General features: G+C 38.6%; 1 protein-coding gene across 10 annotated transcripts in view; it reads left to right on the forward strand.

Annotated features, from left to right (window-relative positions):
- PAK3 (p21 (RAC1) activated kinase 3) overlaps positions 1 to 25,330 on the forward strand; it is a 362,804-nt gene that overhangs the window by 310,132 nt on the left and 27,342 nt on the right. For all 10 annotated transcript variants that reach the window (XM_019660229.1, XM_019660231.1, XM_019660232.1 and 7 more), the window contains 5 exons: positions 11,667 to 11,715; positions 12,020 to 12,132; positions 13,425 to 13,542; positions 15,023 to 15,122; positions 15,838 to 16,034. In XM_019660229.1, the coding sequence (XP_019515774.1) occupies positions 11,667 to 11,715; positions 12,020 to 12,132; positions 13,425 to 13,542; positions 15,023 to 15,122; positions 15,838 to 16,034 (577 nt within the window). The remainder of the gene's footprint in view (positions 1 to 11,666; positions 11,716 to 12,019; positions 12,133 to 13,424; positions 13,543 to 15,022; positions 15,123 to 15,837; positions 16,035 to 25,330) is intronic.

The following is a 25,330-nucleotide window of genomic DNA, read 5'->3' on the forward strand; positions in this document are numbered from 1 at the left end:
CCTACTGAGACTGCCCTTTTGGTGTGCCACTTGCAGGGCTAATTGAGTGATGCTCTGCTGTGGTCTCAAGTCGACCGATGTGTATGTTGGTTCTGGGGCCTCTTGGGATGATCTCCAGTGCAGGCCCAGTTCAGCCACTGCCTGTGACCTTCCCTGGACTACCTGATAGGAGATACAAAATGATCCACGCTTGACCGCTGCCTTTGCTGGACCTGGAGGAATGTGGGAGAGGCCACACTGCCAACCGAGGATGGCCACCACCATTACCAGACCCAGGTAGCTCCACAAAAAGGCCAGGGCACCCTGCAGCGTGCTGCTGCTTGCCAACTCGCATAGCCTCAGCTGCAGTTACAGCTTCATGCAGTATGAGAGTTGGATGAGGCCAGGCCTCAGGGAATCACCAAGGTGGAGCAACGGTGTTCACCAAGTTAATGTAGATTTTGCTTTGGTGCCAGTGCTGAGCCTGAAGCTACTCAGCAAAAATCTCAGAGTACACCAAAGCCAGCTCCCACCCACCCAGTGCCTGTGAACCCCTGATAATTATCCAAGGTAGAGTGCAGCATGGGCATGGCTCGTTACTTACTAAAAAAGTGCCTGCAGCATTGCATGGGTTGGGTGGGGTAGGGCCCCAGGGAGTCACCAGGGTGGAGTGAGTGGAGTTCACCAAGCCAATGCAGACTCAAATTTGGCCGTGTGAAGGAGGGCCCAACATAGGAAAGTTGGTGCGCACCTACTGGTTGCAGGGGAGGAGGATTCTACATAGGGAAAATGGTGACTATCTCTCTAGTCCTAGCCCTGTAGCCACAAAACAGTCTCTCTGTCTATGTCTGACACATCCCGAGTCACCGTCCCTCCGCCAGAGTCCAGGATAAGTGTCTGGGAGCAAGTGAGTATGTGCTTAGGCTCTTTAAGAAGACATCTGGGTTTCCCACAGCCTTCTGTCTCACCAAGTTGGTCCAAATTCCCACTGTATTTCACAGCCAGATGTTGTAGGGCTGCTATTCCCAGCAACGGTACTCCGGGCTGGAGAATCCTGTTGGGGCTTGGGTCTCTCATTTCTCCAGGCGGGATATCCACAGTCAAGATATCCCTTCTTAGTCTCAATTGCCACACACAGGTGTGACGCCAGTTCATTTCTTGTCTCTGCCCCTCCTACGAGTCTTGAAGTGGCTTCTTCTTTATATTCTTAGCTATAGGACTTTTGTTCAGCTGGGTTTCAGATGGTTTTCCAGTTTCACTATTTTGTAATTTTTAGTTTTAATTTTAATGTAGTCACAGGAGGAAGCAAGCACAACTTTTATCTACTCTGCCATCTTGGATCTCCCTCTTAATTCACTCTTATTTACATACATAAAATCACACATTCAATGGACTAACATGTACATTTGTAGAGATTTTTCTACTTTCACATTTCATGAGCAGTATAATTCAAAATCTTCCCATGCATCTTTAAATTTGTTTTTATAATCACTAGAGTTCCTTTTTGAATCAAGCATCAGTTATCCAAGTACATCATCTGACTTCCATCTATGATCTCTCAATATATTTTTATTTGATTTTTTTTTTGAGCTGAGCCATCATGCCACCTGTTGGCAGCTCAGCGAAAGCTCAGCTCAGGCCAGGAATTAAACTGGCGACAGTGTTGCTCAGAGCTCGCACTCTGGTTTTGGTTTTTTTTAAGATTTTTATTGGGGAATTGGGGGAAGAGGAACAGACAAGTTTCTGTCATTTTGTTCTTCAGTCTAGTTGTGGAGGACGTTGCTTCACTGACCCAAGTTGTCACCATCATTGCGCCCTTCCTGGGCGAGGCAGATCAGTCGCCGGCTTCTGGACGACCGCTCACAGTGGCTGCTGTCCGCTCACGCTGGCTGTTGGCTACATACAGTAGCCCATGGCAACCCACTGCCACAGGGGCTGCAGCCTACGCCGCCATCACAGGTGACCCCAAGATCTCGCACTCTTGAGTGAGCTCTTAACCAACTGAGTCACTTGGCCGGCTCTCAATATATTTTTGAGTCTACGTATGATTCTGTTCCTGGATGTCTTACTCCTAGTCACAATTACCTATTCATATAGCATTAAGATGATTTTTTTCCCAATCTGTCTCATAGGTTTATATTTTGATCTTTACAACATAATTCTCTACTATATTGCTTTTTGAAATTTCTTTTACAAATTTTCAAATTTACAAAAAAGTAGGAAGAATAAGACAGGGACTCCCATATTCTTATCACCCAAATTCAACATTTATCAATATTTTCAGTATAATCACAATGCTATTATAACACCTACAAATATTTAACAATTGCTTGATATCTTCTAACACCCAGTCTATAATCAGTTTCCCACTTGTCTTAAAAACACAGTTTATAAAAATGCAGTTATAAAAAAATGCCATTGATTTGTTCACATCACTATCCAAAGAATATACACATATTGCATTTTGTTGAGTCACTTAAGTCTTCACTCTAAAGCAGTTCACCCTTCTTTTTCCACTACCATTGACTTATTGAAGAAACTGGTCATGTCTTGTAGAATGCACCACAGTCTGGATTTTTCTAATAGTTTGATTTGATGTCCTTTAACTTTTTCCTCTATGCATTATATTTCCTATAAATGGAAGTTAAGTCTAGAAGCTTAATAGGTTCAGGTTCAACTTTTGGCAAGATTACTTCATAGGTGGTGCTGTCTGTTTCATATTCTATCAGGAGGCACAGTGTCTGTCCTGTATTTTAGGGATAAGTAAATTGATCAGAAAATTCAAGGAGTAACTGTCACCTCCAAAGCAAAGTTCCTGATCAGCCTTTCATCTAATGATTTCATGTATTGATGAATATTGCCCAAATCAATTATTTCATTACGGATTACAAATAGTGATTTAAAAAAACCAAACAAACTGGGGCCAGCCGAGTGGCTCAGTGGGTTAAGAGCTCACTCAAGAGTGCAAGCTCTGAGTATCAGAGTTGCCGGTTCGATTCCAAGCCCAAGCTGAGCTGCTGCTGAGCTGCCAACAGGTAGCATGATGTCTCAGCTAAAAAATAAATAAATAAAAATAAAATAAAATAAATAAATAAAACAAATTTGTAGTTACAAAATAGCTATGTGTATCACATAATCCTATAGGAATATTTATCTTTGTCATTGACTAAGCTATTTTACATGTCTGTTCAGATAAAAGTTAGCTTGCAAACTATTTTACTATAAATTTCTGTATTGACCAGGACACTTTGGAAATTGATGAGAAAACTGCAGTAATGCAAATCGTTATTGTCTATGGATGTGCAAATAAATCTGTCTGGTGGGTGGGTCAGCTGATTTCCCTCCCCCATTGTGGAAGAAGTTTTTTATCCATTTGTCAACTTATTTCAGCATTCCCATTTGTCTATGTCTCTGTTCTTTGACTTCTCATTTGAATGAGTTGTAACATTTCACTAATTTTCACCGATAGTGAGTTAAATAAAATATTTACCAGGTATTCATTTTTATCTAAATAACAAAACAAAACAAAAAATACTGGTTATAGGGATGATCTCAAGGAGAACTTCACCAAAGAGATAGGAAACATAAAAATGGAGATAGGAAACAAAAAAGTACCAGTCAGAAATAAAGACTACAATAACAGAAGTGAAGAATACATTAGAAGGAATCAATAGTAGATTAGATGAAGCAGAGGATCCAACCAGCAATTTGGATGATAAGGTAGCAGAAAACACCCAATCAGAAAAGAAAAAGAAAAAAAGAATCCAATTCTGTAATGCATCATCTATATATCATATTGTTTGTTCACCACCCAGAGTCATTTTTTCTTCCATCACCATATATTTGATCCCTTTCACCCCAATAAATTTTTAAAAAATCCAAAAAAATGAGGAAAGTTTAAAGGGCCTCTGGGATAACATCAAGCATACTAACATTTGCATTATAGATGTGCCAAAGGAGTAGAAAGACAGTAAGGAATTGAAAACCTATTTAAAGAAATAATGATGGAAAACTTTCCTAACTTGGCAAAGGAAATATATATAGAAGCTCAAGAAGCACAGAGAGTCCCAAACAAGATGAACCCAAAGAGGCCAACAACAAGACACATCATAATTATAATGCCAAAGGTTAAAGACAAAGAGAGAATCTCAAAAGCAGCAAGAGAAAACTATTTAGTTACCTACAATGGAGCTCTCATGAGACTGTCAGCTGATTTCTCAACAGAATCTTTGCAGGACCGAAGGGATTAGCAGGAAATATTCAAAGTGATGAAAAGCAAGGACCTACAACCAAGATTGCTCTACCCAGCAAAGCTATCAGGTAGAATCACAGGACAAATAAACAACTTCCCAGAACAACAACAAAAAGCTAAAGGAGTTCATCACCACCAAATCAGTATTACAAGGAATTTTAGAGGGACTTTGTTGAGACAAAAAAATAAATAAATAAATAAATTATATATATATATATATATATATATATATATATATATATATATAATAAATTGGCAATAACTACATCCTTATCAACAATTACTTTCAATTTAAATGGTTTAAATGCTCCAATCAAAAGATAGGGGGACTTAATGAATAAGGAAACAAGATCATTACATATGCTGCCTACTAGAGACTCACTTCAGATTGAAAGCCACACACAGACTGAAAGTAAAGGGATGGAAAAAGATATCTCATCAAAATGGAATCAGACAACAAAAAAGCTGGAGTAGCAATACTTATACCAGACAAAATAGACTTTAAATCAAAGACTATAATAAGAGATATAGAAGGACCTAATAAGCCCACTTCTGGGTATTTATCCAAAAAACCCCCCAAAATCCTACTTTGAAGGGATGTGCTTACCTATATGTTCATTGCACCATTATTTACAATAGCCAATATATGAAGGCAACCTTGGTGTCTCTGAATGGATGAATGGATAAAGAAGAGGTGGTACATATATACAATAGAATATTACTCAGCCATAAAAAAAGAGTGAAATCTTGCCATGTTAGACAACATGGATAGACCTAAAGGGTATTGTGCTGAGTGTAGTAAGACAGACAATGAAAGACAAATGTCATGTAATTTCACTTATAATTGAAATCTAAAGAACAAAATAAACAAACAAACAGAAACAGACACATAGATACAGAGAACATTTTGATGGTTGCTAAATGAGAGGGGGTTGGGGGTGGGTTAAAGGGGGGAGGGAGTCAGAAGTAGAAATTGGTTGTTACACAGTAGCCATGAAAATGTAAGGTATAGCATAAGGAATATAGTTAATAATATTGTAATAACTATATTTGGTGTCAGATGTGTATTAGCTCTATCGAGATGATAGATGGGATGGGGTTTGGGGTACAGGGTGAAAAAGGTGAAGGGATTAAGAAATACAAATTAGTAGTTATAAAATAGTCATGGGGATGTAAAGTAAATCATAGGGAATATAGTCAATTATATGTTAATAACTAAGTCTAGTGCCAAGTGAGTACTACATTAATCAGGGGTTTCACTTTGTAGATTTTATAAATGTCTAACCACTATGCTGTACACCTGAAATTAATATAAATTAATATTGAACATCAACTATAATTGAAAGTTAAAAAGGTGAGAGGTAAAGGGGAAAAAGAGGTTGAAAGTTTCAGATATAAAACAAGTAAGTCTTGGGATGTAATATACAGCCTAGGAAATATATTCAATAATATTGGGATAGTGTGGTACAGTGTCAGGTAGTTGCTGGACTATGGTGATCACTTCTTTAGCATAGGGAATATAATCAATAATATGGCAGTAACTATGTATAGTGCCAGGTGGGTACTGTTGAATAACTATGATGTACAACTGAAAATAATATAATATTTTATGTTAGCTATGTTTTAATAGAAATCTTTAAAAAATAACTTGGGTACAGAAAGTTATTAGATGTGCTTATGGAGCTAGAGACAGACCACTAATTTTTATTCTGCAGATTAGTTCCTGAGTATGTACATATCGGTTGAGGATTCTACAAAGCCAGGCAGTTGGGCAAATAAATAACTTATTTGTTAGTGCGGTTAAATTCCAAATGCCTAACAACAGACTTGGTGTAGGGGTGGGAGGGTGGGAAGTGGGGTGGAGGAGGATGTCACCATTTTGAGATTGGAAACAAGACTTGGGAAGAAAGGAAAAATGGCTCCCTCTAGACAATTGCATGTATGCAATAAGGTGGGGCAGGGGTCGGCAAACTGTGGCTTGCAAACCACATGCAACTCTTTGGGTACATTATGTCTCAAAAGTTTGCTGACCCTGTAAGAACCAATCCTGTCTCTCACAACAATTTAAAAATTATTCGAGAGACATAAGTGTATGTTTACTAATCACCATTATGTGAATAATATCCTTTAAAAATTTTATAAATGAATAAATGTAAACAAATAGTCTCAAAGACACAGAGGAAAAACTGAGGGTTGCTAGTTGGGAGGGGGTGGGGATGAAGGAGAAGGGTAAGGGATGAGACAATACAAATTGGTAACTACAATATGGCCTCAGGGATAGAAAAGACAGTCTGGGGAATATAATCAATAATGTTGTAAATATGTTTTAAGGGGCCAGATGGACTCATGTCTTGTTAGGTAGACCACTTCATAGTCGGTGTAGATGCTGGACCACCACACTTTATTTCTGAAGCTGATGTTGAATAATAATGTATGGCAACTATAGTTATATATACATATAGTCATGGGATGTGGAGTAGAGAGTGGGAATGGAGTCAATGGAATTGTAATAGATAAGTATAATGTCGGGGTGGGAGGGCAGTAGATGGGGGAAGGGGGTTTCTGTGTGAAGGGTGATAAGGATAACTATTGCATTGTTCTGTACACCTGAAACTAATAATAAAAATAAATAAATAAATAAAAAATTTATAAATGAAGCTATGATAGTTTTATTTTCATTTTCAATTTTACTTCAGAGCCTGTGGCTCACAAGCCACAGTTTGCTAACCCTTGGCAGCTCTTCTGTCTCAAAAGTTTGCTGACCCCCTGATGGGGAAATGGGAAGTGAGGATAAAACTTGATTTTTGAGTTGACAACTGGTGTCCTAGCATTTCAGAGTCTTTAAATCTCTAAGGATTAAGGATTTGTGGCAATTCTACACCACAGAATACTACAAAACCCAGGATTTTGGGATTCCAGGGTTAGAATTTTATCAATTTTAAACAATTAAATGCTGAGAGAAGTGGAGAGCGAAAATACCAAGGTTTGGAAATGTAAAGCTCTGGAGATGTTAAAACACTAATGTCCCTTGTACTCCAACTCAATCACAATATGAGCCCCTAGGACAGTGAAAATGGGCTTTGAGGGTGGGGGATGGGATGACAAAGAATGGTTAGGAATTGAGGGCAGGAATTTTGGTCCTCCCTCCTTAGCTTTTAACTGGAGCATCCCCATTTTATATTGAGGGTTTATGCATATGGCTTCATTTGATGAAAGCATTTCAAACCTAAATAAAAAAGACATAGCCGCTTCACCAAGGTAAAAAAGGACACGAACCTCTAAAAAGTGTTCTAGTAGGCCTTGTCTTTCTTTTTTTTTTTTTTTTTAAAGATTTTTTTTGGGAAATTGGGGGGATGGGAACAGTGCTGGGGAATTGGGGAAAGGGGAACAGACAAGTTGCTGTCCTTTTGTTCTTCAGTCTAGTTGTGGAGGACGTTGCTTCACTGGCCCAAGTTGGCACCATCATTGCGCTCTTCTCTGGCGAGGCAGATCAGTCGCCGGCTTCTGGACGGCCGCTCACTGCGGCTGCTGGCCGCTCACGCTGGCTGCTGGCTACACACGGTAGCCCATGGCAACCCACTGCCACAGGGACTGCAGCCCACGCCGTCGCCAGTGACTCATGGCAGCCCAGCTCCAGGTTGAGCTGTTGTTCAGCATCTTAGCTGTGGAGGGCAGTGTCACTGGCCCTCATATGTGGGATCCGAACCGGGGCCCTCTGGCATCCCAAGCGAGTTCTTAACCATCGCGCCACTCGGCCGGCCCAGGCCTTGTCTTTCTTTTAATAATTTTTAAAATTACATTTTACATACAATATTATATTAGTTTCAGGTGTAGAACATAGTGATTAGACATTTATATGCCTTACAAAGTGATCACAAGTCTAATACCCATCTGACACCATACGTAGTTCTTACAATGTTATTGACTATATCTCTTATGCTATACTTTACATCCCTATGACTATTTTGTAACTACCAATTTGTACTTCTTAATTCCTTTCCCTTTTACATTCATCCCCGCAAGCCCCTCCCATCTGGCAATCATAAAAATGTTCTCTGTATCTATGAGTTTGTCTCAGTGGTATAAGCTACAAGGTGATCTGCAGATGGTTGCCATTTGTACTAGTCTTGCAGGTACCTGGGAGAGGCTAAGCTAATGCTGGACTTGGGGTTGCTTAGCAAGAGTGATGGGGTATGCTGAGGCCAGATGATGCATGTTTGGGGTTTATGAATCCTTGAGTGATTGTGGGAAACTCAGACTATGAGCCAAAACTAGTTGTTTGCACAGAAAAGCTACTGTAAGTGGCTTGGGTGAGCCTGAAAGTTGGGGGGGGGGGTTCAGGGAATAACCATGGCAAGGTGGATAAACAATGTTAGCCATGTTGTTGGACTCTCAGATATGGTCCTGCTTGTGTGTGCAGGCTGTGTGGTGGGAAGGCTGAAAAAAAGAACAATTCTTTCTGCAAGCATATGTCTGAGAAAAGCTGCCCCTCCAGCCTTCTCCCTGAAGCCAAACTATTCAGTTCCTCTCTGTATGTCCCTGATGCCTTTCGAGCTCTTGCCCCACACTGGAACTCAGAGTGAGTGAGTCTGTCAACATATAAGTCTGCACATGGGCCCTTCAATAGGAGCGCCTGGGACTCCAGCAGCCCTCTGTCTCACTCAGCCAAAATCTCCACTGGTTTTCACAGCCAGAAGTTATGGGGACTTCTTTTCCTGGCATTGAAACCCTGGGCTATAGTGCCCGGTATGGGCCTGGGACCCCTTGCTTTTCAGGGTTTACCTCCACAGCCAAGATAGCCCTCCTGATTTTTAACTGTCACACATGGGTGTGTGACCAGCTCGTTCTATGTCTTCACCCCTCCTACCAGTCTCGACATGGATTCTTCTTTATATCTTTAGTTATAGGACTTCGGTTCAGCTAGACATCAGGGGATTCTCAATGATGGTTATTCTGTAGTTTAGTTATAATTTTGATGTGGTTGTAAGAGGAGTCAAGCACAGCATTTACTACTCCATCATCTTGACCAGAAGCCAGGCCTTATTTTGTTGTTGTTGATGTTGTTTGTCTGTTTTTGTTTTGGGGGGGATTTGTTTGTTTGTTTTTGGGTGTTTTTGTCTTGTTTTGTTTTCAAATAAGGATGGACACTAGCAAGAATGTTTTTCCTGGGAGATTGGGAAGGGCCCACTAACAACTCAGAAAATCAGTCATCCTCTACTGTGAAATTAATAGTAGCAGCTGCAACAATAAATGACAATAATAGCAGTTACCATATCAAGCTTCAATATGAGAGAGCTAAATGCTTACTTAGATTGTGCCTTTTGATTTTCTGTAGTCCTATGAAAGTGATACCATTATCATCTCATTTTACAGGTATCCTCACTTTTTTTCATCTGAAGGAATTGAGCATGTGGCTTAGATATATAAGAACAAATCAAGTAAAGGCATTTTTTTAACCTTATTCTACAAATAGATTTAAGTAGTTGCTCAGGGCTTATGCAGCTGAAATACACACCAGGTTGATGTGATCTATTCCTTTGAACTCAGGCAGTTTTGAGTTCAGGGCAAGTCACAAAATGGCCCCTAAAATCAGGACTGTCTGATAGCTTATTCCAAAAGGGAAGTGCTTTATGTAGAGTTAAGTAAAAGGAGACATGTTTCCTTCACAGAAATGACAGGTTTTGTTCCAATTACATGATTGCTTAAAAAATACATGTATTAATTTGTTCATTCATAAAATACTTATTTAACACTAAATATATGCTCTCAAACATACAAAATTGAGAGATTGATTTGTTTAATATAAACATTAAGCCTCAGGAATTTCTAAAATTACCAAAACCCAGTTTAGGTGGCACCTATTCTTTAAGTGTGATTTCTCAGTCTAATATAAATAGATATTTAAATACCCATGCAGAGTGAGGAGAATAGTATAGTTTGTAGATTCTAGATCATGGAATTAAAGAACCTTAAAACTAAAGTAACCCATTTCCTATATTTTGCAGGTCAGAGAGTTAGATGGACCTGGATTTTAAACCATATAACCTTGGTCAGCTTTTTTAACCTCCCTGAGCCTCAAGTTCCTTAACTGTAACATGGGGATAATAGCACTTGCCTTGTAGAAATATGATAATAATGACATAAGATAATTTATATAAAGTTCTTACTGCTGTGTCTGATACACACAACGTGCTCAATATACATTTACTGTTATTGTGATTGCTATTTTTTTCCAATTGAGGGAACTAAAACTCAAAGAGGAAAAGTGACTAGCCTAAGGTGACATAGTTTGTTAATTTTAGGGCAAATATTAGAATTCAAATCTCTATTTGTAGTCAAATATTCTTTATACTACATTACCCATTTTATTCTTTAGGAGCAGGTAATGTAAACTTCCTAGGCCTGTGAGAAATATTTTAGCTCATCCAGGGAGAAAAATGATAAGGAGATGGCTGACATAAGAAAAGAATTGCTGGACTCAAAAAAAGAATGAAACAGCAAAGGATAAATAGAGAACAAAGGAAAAGCAACACTTACTCGAAAGTTTAGATAGCAATGTTGGAACATTACTATGCCTGGTGAATCTCTATCCTACTTCCTTTATTAGCCACAAACATTTCTACCAAATTGACTACATTTTTCCTTTTTCTTGGGGATAGAGGTGGGAAGGTGGTTCAGAATGCATGAATGTTTCACCAATTTATTGTGAATTCAACTTTACTGGACAATTTCTATTTGCAAGCAAAGGAACTCTGTAATTGAAGTTAGAATGGAAGCATGATTACTACCAAGACTTAAAGAATGATAGATTTTAGAAGGATAGTTGGCTGGAGTGAAACCCCATAGTAGAAGCTGTTAAGAAATTTAGCAAAATAAAAAAAATTGGCTCAACAATAAAGCCATTATTTTTATTCATTTGTGTAGCTACAGTACAGCACTGAGAGTGATTGATTTGTTAGATGAAGATATTCTTCAGAATTAGAAATATATGAAAAAAGCAACTCTGTCCATACACTAAAAAGAAAAGATTAATTTATAGTTGGTTAAGCAAAAAATGATATATTCTTTCCTAAACTGTACTTCAGTTTAATCAGGGAACTGCAATGTTGGTTGCTGCAACATTCAAGGAGTATTTAAAATGTTCCAGGAGTTTCCTAAAAAGAGCAAGGCCATTTTGCAAAATTCATCACTGCATAATGCCATGGCACATGGACTGCCAGGAAGTCTGAGTGGAGTTTCTAGCCCACCAAAAGTGATACATCATGATTATTTCAGGTGAAATTACTATTAAAAAAAAGTTGTTCCTTTTTTACTTCATCCTTTAATCTTGAGTGTGCTGATTTCTCTCACCTGAAAATAAATACATTTTATTTCAAAGAAAATATATTTATAGCACTGTGATTGCTTATTCATTTGATAATTTTCACCTTCACAGGGCATCAGGTACTGTTTATACAGCGCTAGACATTGCAACAGGACAAGAGGTAAGTGCTAACATTCAATCCTGATTTTCATTTTCCTTTATTCATATTGATCAGATTTTCTCTTTGATGGCATCTACACCTGAAGAAAAATGGGTAGCACTGAGTTGACACTGGAGTTTACTTTATTGGTGTCCAAAGTATCTGAAGTGGATAGCTTACTCATGATTAACCACAGAAAAGGGGAATTGGTTTGTGACTCAGAGAAAAAGCTTAGTAAGATATAGAATTTGTATGGCCCAAAATATGGATGTTTATGTTTAGTCTAATGATTTTTATTAATTCTTGCATTTTAATTATCATTCAGGTAGCCATAAAGCAGATGAACCTTCAACAGCAGCCCAAAAAGGAATTAATTATTAATGAAATTCTGGTCATGAGGGAAAATAAGAACCCCAATATTGTCAACTATTTAGATAGGTAAGTGTTTTCTCTCATTATGTACTTGTTTTCTTTATGGGATGTCATTTTCTTGGCAAATTATTTTATTTAGGATCTATTCATTTAACATCCATTGTACAAATATTTCTCAAATGCTATAAAATAGCGTATCATATCAATAGCTAAACTTGCACCCATTTATCTTTGTCCACCCATCAAATATTTGAAGACAAATTTTATGGTCTTGGTTTTAAACATGAGCAGTTTGTGTAATTTCCTTTTGTGGATCATGACTGTGTTGGCAGGAAATAGCCTACTACATATAGGAGAAAGCAGTGGTGCATTAAACATTTCATCAAGTGTTTGTGTGGAGCCAGTGTAGTCTCTGTGTGTCTAAGTGAAGAAGGCTGTCTACAATGGCTCTGTTTAATGGGCACTTTTTGATAAACTGACAGTGAGGCCTAGGGAATTGAGACTTTAATCTCAAACCTTTTTCCTAGCCCAGGTAATTAATATCTCTTTCCTTAGTGGTATTAACAGTGGGTTATAAATAGGCATTTGAAGACACCACTGACTCTTTACTTGTGGTTAACATCTGTCTCATTCAATTTCAATAAGTGTTTGTTTAGCACCACTGTGCTGTGTACTCTGAGGGTACAAAGGAAATAAGACTAGGTCTACAGCCTCAATGAGCTTAAGATCTTGCTTTCTGTGTTTTGTGTCAGGTACACCAGTGGTACAGAAGGAGAGGAAAGGGAGACAAAAAAGGAGAGTCCCATTTTACAGTTGAAATCAGTGTTTCACAAAGTGTCACTACTGACTTCTATCAGAACCGAGACGTCAGTAAATCCATTGCACACATGAATCTCTTTGATTCTGTGACTGCTTGAAAACATTTCAGTAATCAATTCAGTAGAATGAAAAATAATGCCAATGTCTAAATACATATCCCATAAATCTGCATGTCATTGGCCAGTTCAGTCCAAGAAGTCAACATTGTGGCTTATACAAAAGGACTATTCACTGATCCTGTTCATTGAAACTAGCTTTGACGAAGAATGTAGTACTCATTCACCAGAGGCCTCCTTGCTCTTTTCCTTCTTCCATGGTGTACAGTAATAAAGAATCCGATGATTCTTTCATTTCATGCATATTATTTTCTAATGTTAAGGAAGTGTCTTCTTATCACCATCATTGATATTTTCTTCTTGTTATGTAATAATATAACCAAATGCAGAGACTGACTGCAAATTGCCTTCTTAAGGGGAATATAGAAGAGTCCCCACTTCCTTAGGCCTGAGTCAAAGTCTTTTTCTTTTCTCTTGTTATAGCTATTTAGTGGGTGATGAACTATGGGTAGTCATGGAATACTTGGCTGGTGGCTCTTTGACTGATGTGGTCACAGAGACTTGTATGGATGAAGGACAGATAGCAGCTGTATGCAGAGAGGTAAGAAAATAGAGCATTTCTAGCTGATGAGAACACCAAAATTGGCAGTTCTTTCTTTATATCTCATTATTCAGAATGTTTAGAACATCAAAGTAACAATAGCACATCTTTTCTCCTAAAAATATAAATGGAGAGCCTAAATTCAATTTAAATCCTAACGTAATGGCACTCACTTTCCCCTCCCTCCCCAGCCCCTTGATTATTTTAGTTGTTTTGCTATGGATCTTTTGAGTTCCATTATGCCATTCACAAGGTGCCATATTTTCACCTGCATGCTATAGTCTCAGTGAACATGGAAAACAGTGATGTTCGCATGGAACTTCTTTCTGATTTGGGGAAATTTTTAGATAGTTTTTTTGTCTTGGATATGCAATGTGAGCCATGTAAAACTACAGACCACATTACAATCCCATTTTCTAGAAGGCAGTTTAAGCAAGGTCCTCTCTTTCAGCCCCAAAAGTAGTTAATTTCACAGTGCAATCTGGATCTCCCTCATGGCCCTCCAATGGGTGTGAGTGTCTGCCTCTTTCCCAATAACAGTGTCATCTATATCCCTATTTTCAAGCTGAATTAAGGATAGTTTATTCTATTATTTTTTCAATATCAATAAAACATACTCTTCATTGGAATTTTATGTTGGGCATTAATGTCTACCACATTTATTGTAGTGAGGTTTTCTATAGACATAAGTACGAACTCTAACCCACCAAAACTTGAAATACAAAGTTAAGAAAACAAAACCAAATAATCAGCTAACGTTTGCTTTTTTAAAATTTCATTTATTTATTTCTTTTTAATTAAAGTTTAAAGGTGTGACAATTATTAGCAAAGTTCCTTGCTCTCCTCTCATTCCCAATTCCTCCTCTCCAAACATGTACACATATCCACCAAACACATATATTTTCTGTTAATGCAATAAATCAAGCTTATTCAGGGGAATATTTGACCCTGAACCTGTTGTTTCCATCTTTTAGTTTTACAACACATAGCCATTTCCAAACAAGTACCTATATAGTGGTTCTCAAGCCTGCTTTCCATCAGAAATAGCTCAGGGCACTTCTTTTAAATGCAGATTTCTGGGTCCCACTTCAGACCTACTGAATCAAATCATACCATGGACTCAGAAGCTAACTACACTTGTATAAGACCAAGCTGAATCTACATGCTCCAGATAACTAGGTCAAAGTATGATTATATCAATTGGTTAGTTTGGAGTGTATTAGTCATTTAGTGGTACGTATTATACCATCACTCTTCATTTCCTAGTCTTACTCAGGAGCTTTCATATGTATAATGTTAAATTGAATTACTGATGTAAATGGCAATGTGATTTCAAATTAGTGTTAAAACATTTAGTAATCTGTTTCACTTGACAACATAAAATTATACCTGCCCAAAATTTATCTAGAAATTAAACTTAATTATTTAAAAATTCTTTGTGATATAATTAGAACTTTTTTTTTCTTTTCTGATTCAATAGTGTCTCCAAGCTTTGGATTTCTTACACTCAAACCAAGTGATCCATAGAGACATAAAGAGTGACAATATTCTCCTTGGGATGGATGGCTCTGTTAAATTGAGTATGTATTTTTGTTTAGATCAGCGGTTCTCAACCTTCCTAATGCCGCGACCCCTTAATACGGTTCCTCATGTTGTGGTGACCCCCATCCATAAAATTATTTTCGTTGCTACTCTATAACTATAATTTTGCTACTGTTATGAATCGTAATATAAATATCTTTTTGTTTTCCGATGGTCTTAGGTGACCCCTGTGAAAGGGTCGTTCGATCCCCAAAGGGGTTGCGACCCACAGGTTGACAACCGCTGGTTTAGATGGTGTTTGAGAGAGTATCAGGAGATTTCTGTTCTTTTACTGTCTCTCTTGAGAAGAAATGGCCATTGAAAGTCATTTGAAAGAATTTAGTGTCTTGTTTGAAGTAAAGAATTTTTTTTAGCACTGTGTTCCTACAGATTCTGACCAGACATTTTTGGTTCAATATTTCAAAATTTTTAGTGACTACCATCTGCTGGATGACAGTTAACTAATTAGAAAATTGAAAGATTCTATAAATTGGAGGGAACCCCATGAGATCTAATAAAAAACGATATCACGCCAGTCAATTATTTCAGACTCTTTTAAAATCAGGACTAGCGCAAAGATCAGGTAACAAAAAGATATGAGCTAGGCAGTTGTGGAAGCTCAGTGTCTAACAAAGGTACACCCATATCTGAAAGTGACCTATAATAAAAGAAAAATAATTTGAGTTCTTTTTAACTGACTTTTCTTTTCTGTAGCTGATTTTGGGTTCTGCGCCCAGATCACCCCTGAGCAAAGTAAACGAAGCACTATGGTGGGAACTCCCTATTGGATGGCACCTGAGGTGGTGACTCGAAAAGCATATGGTCCAAAAGTTGATATCTGGTCTCTGGGGATTATGGCAATTGAAATGGTGGAAGGTGAACCCCCTTACCTTAATGAAAATCCACTCAGGGTAAGTCAAAAGAAAACTCAAGTATATCTTCTTCAGGTAAAGTTAAAGTCCAAATGTCATTTCTTATCTCCACCAAAAGTGGCCAGAAAGGGCTCTTTCCTGGAACAAGTGATATAGAAGCTCCAAGTTATTATTTTCAAAATTACTATGAGTTATTTTCAGTTTCTCTTAAGATGTTTCAACAGTTTTTCCCAGTGCTTTGATATCAGTATTTCTAATGCCAGGGGTCTTTAAAATTTTTAGTATAGCTTTCTGCTGTTAAAAAAAAAGATTTGTTTTGTTTTTCTAAAGCAAGATGTAAGAAGAGAAGAGTTTTTATCACATGCTATGGTTAAATGATCTATCTAGGAAACATTTGCTTTATAATTACTTTAACAAAGTAAATAAATACATTTCCAGATCAGCTATAATTTTTCAAATTAGATTTTGTTTCATTATCAGTAATGATTTATTGAGCAGCAACAGCTCTGTGGGTATTGAATGCAACACAGGATAGACATGGTTCCAGGCTGCTGAAACCAACAACTTAATTAGACTGTGAAGTAGAAAATGAATGGAAATAGTTTGTGTTGTGTAACTCAGTTTGCTACTGCAAAATTAGAGGTTTGATCCTAACATGGTCTGGTTACCTCTGCAAAGAGAAAAGCTCCATTTTATAGCCTAATGCCCCCATCTTTATTCACATATGCTGTTGATCATAAGAGGAAAAGGCAAAGGAGTATGAAAGAAATGCTTGGTCAGCACAGAAATCAGCCAGCTATTTTGTTTTATATATTCTAAAGGTGAGCCAGAACCTGTGTTGTGTAAAGGTCATCACACTATTGAAAAAAAGAAATAGGTATGATTCAAATTCTACTCTCAGAATGCATGTGGAGTGCATTTACTAGGTCTACATTGCCAAAGGCATCTTGAAAATTGTTTTCATCATTACCACTAACAGTCTAAAATTGAATTGTACCCTTAGCATACAAAAACTATTGTACTTAATAATAAGTGTTTATATGTGAAGCTTATAAAATCCATATTCAAGCCAAGTATATGTGGCTTTCTATACATGTAAAGAAACCTACAAACTAATTGTCTAGTTGTTTTTGCAGTTGAACATTTTGTTATTGACAGCAGCATTCTCTATGTATGGAGAATGGGGACAATTTCCTCTTTGTCCCCTCCTAATTCCTCTCTAGTACTGGTTCTCTGGTCTTAGTCCCTGCACTGATTAGAAAACAATAGATAGGAGCGAATGCCCTAGTGAATGCTATGGGCTATTGCTCTGGTCTTATGAAACAATCTGAATGTGAGATGCGCACATCAATTAGCTGTCTGCAGGGCTGAGTGGAAAAGAAGGGGCATTTTCCCACCATTTGTGGATCAGCTCTCCATGAATTTAATCAAGCCCACCCATGACCTATGGACCAACACTTCAGGATAATTACATGGGCTTGTATTTATTCTTTAACCACCTTTGCCCATTAAGAAATAGTAATGAAAAAACACATCAACCCTCTTGTTTCCACGTATTTCCTCCTTTAAATCTTTGGATTTTGGAGACACTAAACGGATTATGACTATTTTGCTTTCTGCCTTTTAGTGAGAAATTTACAACCTGCAAAATTTGAGGATTAAATAAATGGGCTCTGTAAAGCAACTGGTCTTAGTAATGCATTTATTATCTTCTTCAGTTCCCAAATTACAATTCATCTCGCTTTTGCTAGGCTGTTAATTGTTAGAAAAAAGGAAACAAGTTTTAATATTTATAGGCATCTTCTAGCATGGATTAGAACTCATAATTAACAGCTTGTCTCTTAGAATACACAGCCCTGCATCTAAACAAGTACTTGGAGATTAACAAGACACCAGGATAAGGAAGCCTACATTAAGGCAATAACAAAATGTCCTAGCAGAAAGACCACCCTGTTGAATTCCACTGATAGGAATTTACTTTAACTTTGCTCGTTACTCTCCATGTGTGATCAGCCTCCAATGAATAAATCAGCACATCCATACTGAGCCAGTCCTCTATCTTCTGCTAGGCCCAATGAGTACTTTTTTAGTTTTGATTTTAAATATGATGTCCTCGTGTTCTCTTAAAGAAAATACAATGTCTGAGGCTATATGCCCTTATTTTGGATTTTAAAAATGTAATCACTAGAACTGTTGTCGGAGAGTGGGCCCTTCTCAGTGCAAAGTCCAGGTCCTTGGCAACTCGAGGAAAGAATTGAACGAGATGCCGGAGTAAAGTACTGAAAAATTAGTTTATTCAAAGAGATAGTACATTTCAAAGAAGTAGAAGTAGGCCCGAGCAGTAGAGAATGGCTCAAGTGCCCATTATTAGACGAGAAATTACATTCCAAACAGTTTGGAGTGGCCACATGCAAAGGCGAGGCTCAAAGGGCTCAAAAAAGGGAGGAAGGGGTCAAAAAGAGCAGAGCGGACTTCCCAGGACTTGGAGTTTTTATCCCTTTTCTCTAGAATGAGCTGTTCCCCTGTGGGTGTGGGACCACTTGATTGGCACCTGTGATTGACAAGAGGTACTGCACAGGTGCCTGTGACTGGTCTGATCTATTTGGGTATTTTGTGCCTATTTGTTTTCCCACAGGGGTAGGTAATTACAATACAAAGGGGAGTTTGGGGTGGTCACATCCTGTGGGGCATGCAGGAATGCAGAGACCCAATGCCTGCCTCTAACTGCCTGCCTTGGTTTCTTCTTGAGAGATGTGATCCCCATAAAATCTCTATGGGAAGCTGAGGGACAGGAGGTCTTTTCTTCTGTATCTGCTTCCTGCTGGGCAGGGGTGTAGAGCTGTCTCTGCCTATTGGAGGATTCACGGAACTCTCATCCTAGCTGATCTCAGAAGAGAGGAGGGGGTCTCAACCTCTGCCTGGAAGACCATGTTGGCTTCTTCGGTTGTCTTCTTCAAGATTGTTAGCAAGACTGGCAATCTTGCTGGGGTATCCTCTGTATCCCCAAGGTCCTTGAATGAGGAAAAATAGATTTCAGTTAATAAATCTGTTAGCTCTCATGAAGCCTGTGGCCATTCAGCCTGTCACTCAGATGGCCTCAATTGTCTGGGACCAAAATGGGTTTGGCGTTTATTTTACTGGCCTGGGGGGTATTAGGAAGTCACAGGCTTTCAAGTAGTTATCTGAAGCAGGGGTAGGAGATTTCTATGAGCAATCTATTGTTTAGGATTTAGAAACTGATTTACAAAGCAATCAAGAAGCAGGGTGGGGGGGCTTGTCTTTAGTCTAGGATTCACAAACTGGCGAGAAGAGTAATCAAAGCAAAAGCTAAGAAACTAAGGAACTAGGGAGGAGACTTAAATTTCTATACTTAACATCTCTATGGGAAAGAACACTTAAAAGTTTCTCAGTGGTGAGGGTGCTGCTCGGTTGGCTGGTAACAGAACATGGAGAGATTGGAGAGGAAAACATTTAACGTGAGCCTGCAGGAAGCCTGTGGTTTTTTGGATACTGGTGTCGACAAAAAATATCCAGCCTAAGAGAAAATTTATGAGTTTATTTGAGCCAAACTGATGACAATTGCCAGGAAGCAAAATCTCAACGGATTGAGAAAATGCTCCAGAAAATGGCCATTTTGCAATTTATTTTATACATTAGAATCAAAAGAGGAAGGTTACATGAAATCCATTGGTTGTGGATTAAGGGGGTGGGAGAAACCAAAGCAGGGAATTCTCTGGGATTGGATAAAAAGTAAAATGGAGAGAAACATACTTCTTTTACACAGGTGGGTGCAGGATGATTAATAGCATTTTACAGCACATAGAGATGGTATTTGGGGAACAAGATAACAATGAGGGACTTTGTAGTTTCCTGCTCTGGTGTGGTGGGTTGTGCCCCTGGGGGGTCTGGGAAAAGAGATTACTCTGATGTTGCAAGGGTATGTTATTTTAGATGCAAAAAGACAGACAGGCTTAAGGTAAAGATTAACCTTTGTCAAGGAAGCTACAGGCCAAGGATGTGACTTCCCACAATGGCCCACCTTTGTTAGGAATTGTTATGTTCACACCATCCTGTGTGGTTATTTTCTGTCTCCTGAGCTTGTCAGGTTTAACATGTGGCCCCTTTTCCATCCACACTGGTAACCAGGCTATGTGTAAGGAAATGGAAAATTGCACAGCTTCAGGAAAGGTATAAAGGAGAACTAGGTTAGTCCTTCTTTCTTTAAAATCCTTCCAGTACTACCACCCATCCACTACTTTAGGCTTTGAGGAGGGAACAAGGAAATAAGTTGAAGGAAGACAGAGCTGTAGAGTAAAGGGTAGCATGTTGATGTGAAAAAAAAAAAAAGGTTCATGTAGTCAAGCAGATCTGGGTGTGTACTGGCTTCCCAACCTATTGTATAAGCTCTGTGACATTCACCAAGTTGCTGAAAACCTTTATAAGCCGGCTTCCTTTGTGTAAAATGGGGACACTATCTATCTTGCACAATGTAAAAACTTAATGAAATAATGCATGTAAACCACCTAGCACAGTGTCTAGCTCATTGTAGATACATATATATGAGAGAGAAAGAGAGAGAGAGATTTATATAAATAAAAATGTGAGAAAGCAAAAGAGAGAATGCATCCTTAGAGTGCTTTTTACCCATCCATAAAGGAGATTGGATTCCCCACTTCCCACAAGAACTTCCCGTCCACACTGGTTACACTCCCATCCCCTTAAGGAGTAGAGGGTTCTGCACAGTTCAGTTAAATTATCAGGAGCAGATAACAGTGAACAAGAGAAGTTAAAGATGAAGTCTGGGGCTATACATTTGAGGGTTGTTCGCATTTCACTGCGACTTTTTTGTCTTTGTTGTGCCAGTTACAATTGAGCACACCCTATATGAATATTGCCTGTTAACATCATTGACACAAGGAATTAGCCACTACACCCTTATAAAGTGGTTCAAAAATTTTAAAATGTCAATGCCTAATTTGTTCATAAAAGTACCTTTTAAAGGTCAGAGAGTTATTAACTGTACAGATGTTATGAGACTGGTACCCTTTCAGAGACAGAGAGGAGACAAGCTTCTTCTTCCTTCCCCCACTGCCTAAAGTGTTTGCACTCAACATCATTGGCCTTGAACATGTTGTACTGTGACCCATGGACATTTATAGTGCAGTCCGCAATAATAACATGTCTTTTTTCTGTTTGCCAAAGTGACTGGGGTTAAAATTGAACTTTTCCTCTGGATGTGCAAATCAAACGTTGGTGTTCTGCTCATCAACCTGACTCTTTTTTTCATTGAAAATATAATTTTTAAAACCTGTGGTTATAAAGACTTGATTCTAAATAAGGACGCACAATCATTTCCATAAAATAAGTCTTTGGTTTTTTTTTTTTCCTCAGCACCAAAAAAAGTGTCTCTTTGTTAATTTTGCATTCGCACATAATGGGGCTATTCTTGTCAATGGGTTTTGATGGAATTGGTATTTGGGAAATGTCTCAGTGACACCCAGTTGAGGGCCCTATGCTGGACCATCTGGGTGGAGCTCTTCTTTATGTGTAATTTTGCAAGCCTTTACCCTAGTTGAAATGAACTTTAAGTGTTCTTTTTCTACCCTTGCTTTAAGCATCTGTGAAACTGTATCAAACATTGGATCTTTGGAAGAGAGTTATTGGTATTCATAAGAGACATCTGAATGCTAAGAATAGCATGTGGTAAAGTTTGTGAACCACTGATCCTATACCAGCGGTTGTCCACCTTGGTTGTGCATTTGGAATCACCTGTAGAGTTTTAAGAACCAATGACATCAGTTTCCCACACCAAAGACTAGACCAAATGCAAATCTCTGTGGCAAGACCTTTATAGAACCTTTCAAAATAGATTGAAACCTAATTAATCAGTCCTCTTTGAGCATGATTGTTCAACCAGAAGGGAGCACACTATCATTCTGTCCACATATCTCATTTCATCTAAAAAAAGGTGTCTTGAGTAACTTTGTCAAGCCTTGTTGAAATCCTGGTGCATTCTATGTCATTCTCTGATTTACCAGCCAAGTAACACTATCAAAAAAGAAATAGCATATACCTCCATGTCATGCCATTTTCTTTTTCAATTTTGCTTCTCTTGAAAATGGAATTCATCATTAAAATGTGCTAGCTGCTGAGTACATAGCACATATTGGTGACAATAAAACCACCAGTCTGACTACTCATGATTAGGAGTGCATTATTTGTATGGCCAGGGAGAAGGGAGGGCAGAAATCTAAATTCAGATCTGTCGTCCACACTAGGAGACTTACTACTCCCCCTTTCCCCACACTTCAAGCACTACACAAATGTTATTCTTAGTTTTTTTTATTATAGAACCAGAGAAGTTCTGGTTAGCTTGTTTGTCTAGTAAAGAGAGTAAAGCAGAAGAGAATCTCGAGCAACTAAAAAACAGCAACTTAGGGCTAAAGTGCTTCTACTCCCTCCAGCCACTGGAACCTGAATTGTGGATTGGAAAGTCTGGTTTAATGGCATGTGCTCATTTGGAATTAAAGTCAGACATAAACTTCCTGAGTGCCAAAGAAGCAAGCATACTCTGCTAGCACTCAGTCAATATTGTTTTGAATGTATTTCAGGAAGAGCTGGGAGCATTCCCTTCTTTTTCCATAAGTAAATAGGGAACAGCAAGGTTTATTGATGGTTTGTTGACATTCCTCCTGCTTTAAAGGCAAACCTATGCCTAAAAGTAGGGGCGAGTTGGGAAAACTGCAACTAAAATAATTATAGAATTGTAACAAGGTTTCTTTATAATCAGAAAAAAATATATATTGCTAGTCAAAAGATAGACCACTCTTAAAAATCATTGGCTGTCAGGAATTTAACATAGGAAATTGAGAGCTAGCCATAAGAAAGCTGCAAATCTAATCTAGATTGTAATTCAGAAGCAGACAGCTCAAACTGGTGAGTTATGACCCAGAAGACAGACAAAGGAGAAATTGATTCCACAACAAACTAAAATCTAAGAGACTCTGACCAGGTTAAGTAGAGATGGGGAGGGGTGGGGTGGCAAAAGATTAAAAATTTGCCTGAGGACCTACTGTTGGCTAAGAATGATAGATAGTCTCTTATCCTACTATTATCATTCTTTCCTGTTCTTAAAGCATGGTTTAGGAATAAGCCATGAGTACATGTCTCTATTGTCCTAATAGGTTGTTGTTACATGCCATGCTCCAACTCCTGGTGACCCTATGAATGAGTAAACAATCTCATTTTATGATTTTCAAAGTAAGAAAGATAAAGATTGAGAAAAGAAAATGCAGTGGTTTACTACTGCCTTCTGCTGCACAGTGTCTGTGTCCAACCCACATGTGCTCAGTTCTGTGGTATCACAAATCTCTAAACACCTATGAAATGTAAGTATCCCTGTGGGGCCCTGATAGGTACCACACTTATAAATAGTTTAGTCCCTCAAAATCAAAGTTCACTCTACATAAGCAAAGCATGAAGTGTGATAGGCATTTATTTGCCCTCTGAAATGCCCACTCACATGTTTTGCTCTATGGGTTTTTAAATCTGTGTTTTTGCCAATGTAAAATGACTTCACTGAGAAAATCAGGGTTTTTTTGATAACTAAGATCATTTCTGACATTTTCCATCATTTTGAAATATAACATCATTTTAGAAGACCCTTTTCTTTATGATAAAAAGATAGTCTGAGATGTCTTGCATAAGCTACTCAGCAGAAAAAAAGTTAACCTGATATGGCAGTGTCAGCTCCATAGCTAGGAGAGCCAATGCTCTCACATTATCCCTGTCTTGGTGTAGAATTAACCCCTTGTCATTCGCAGAAAGTAAGAGATTTTATGAGACCCTACAAAAGTATCCAGAGAAAATATTTATTGAAAATCAAAAAGGGAAAGCGAGAGTTCTGTTTGGAACTGGCAGAAGTTTTGCCAGGGCAGAGTCTGATGGGGGGCAGCTGCCCTGATGAGAAGGAGAGCTGGGGTTTTATGTTTTTCTAAGCAGGATGTAGGGTGCTTGTCTGCTTGCAGGGTGGCTGCCATTACAGTTGTCTTCTCCTGGGAATTGTCCTGTTCCCATCTATGATGGATGTCAGCTTGCAGGGGGTTGCTGTTATGATTGGGAGCCATCTATGATGGGTGTTTGTTAGTGTGCAGGGGGTTACCATTGCGATTGGGAACTGTTCTGTTCCTACCTATGATGGATGTAAGGTGCTTGTCAGCTTGTAGGTGCAGTGCTAGCCAGGGCAGTCAGAGCCAAGTGGTTAATGTTTAAGCTCATTCCTGTTAGCCCACAAGCTTGTTCTTGTTAACTTTTTGCCTATCCCATCCTGCCCCAGTTCACAAACCCACTCCTGTTAATTCTTTACTTGTCTCATCAATCCCCAAAACCAGGCTGACTTTTTGCTGCAGCTTTCCTTCCTACCTTCCTTCCTTCCCTCCTTTCTTCCTTCCTTCCTTCCCTCCTTCCTTCCTTCCTTCCTTCTTCTCCTCCTCCTCCTCTTCTCTTCCCCCTCCCTATTTTATCTCTTCCTCATTTTTCTTTTTTTTTTTGTAAAGAATTGCCCCAGTGCTTAGATAGCAAAATTCATCAGCATTTTTCGTCAAGGCATGACCAATGAATGTGAGGGGACTATACACGGAACGTCTAGTGTCGCTATGAACTGTATACATCATGAGTTGAAGAATGAATTCTCTTTTCAGGTCTGCCAGTCAGGAGCTCCATGACCTTGTATAGATTACTTCTCGCTGGGTCTCTGTTTCCTTATGGCTTCAAACAATCTGATGAGATTACTGGTTATCAGTAAACTCCAGACTTCCATGGACTTCCTTGGGCTTAAAGGGCCCAATGATAGGTCACATGGTTCTTGATTCCACCACAACAGTTCCTCTTTAATTTGTTTTTGGTATTGGGCTTCCACATGAGATTCACTTAAATAAAATGAAAATCTCATGGTCCTTTTTCTCTGATTCTGTTTTTAGACTATAGATAGGCTCCAGACTTCCCTGATACCTGTAAGTGCCATGGTTTGAGTGTATGTTGTCTTTAGGAGGGCTTCCAGAGGAGCGATCTTCAGAAAGCATCACAGAGACATCTCTCATCAACTCCTCACTAAATCTGTATCTCATAGAATGGAAATATTTTCCTTTAACTACCAAACAAAGACACTTTATCATGATATGAAACATGTCGCATATGGGACTGGACAACCCTACTCTGACAGGAATCTTGGGGAGAAGCCAGGGAAGAACACTGCAGTAATAAAGCTGCTACCGGGGCCTGTGGTCTATACTCTGTGATGTGGTGAGAAGAATTTTGTGTTGTGTACGGAGTTGTTC

This window comes from Hipposideros armiger, unplaced genomic scaffold (assembly GCF_001890085.2).
Source record: "Hipposideros armiger isolate ML-2016 unplaced genomic scaffold, ASM189008v1 scaffold_314, whole genome shotgun sequence".
Classification (NCBI taxonomy): Eukaryota; Metazoa; Chordata; class Mammalia; order Chiroptera; family Hipposideridae; genus Hipposideros; species Hipposideros armiger.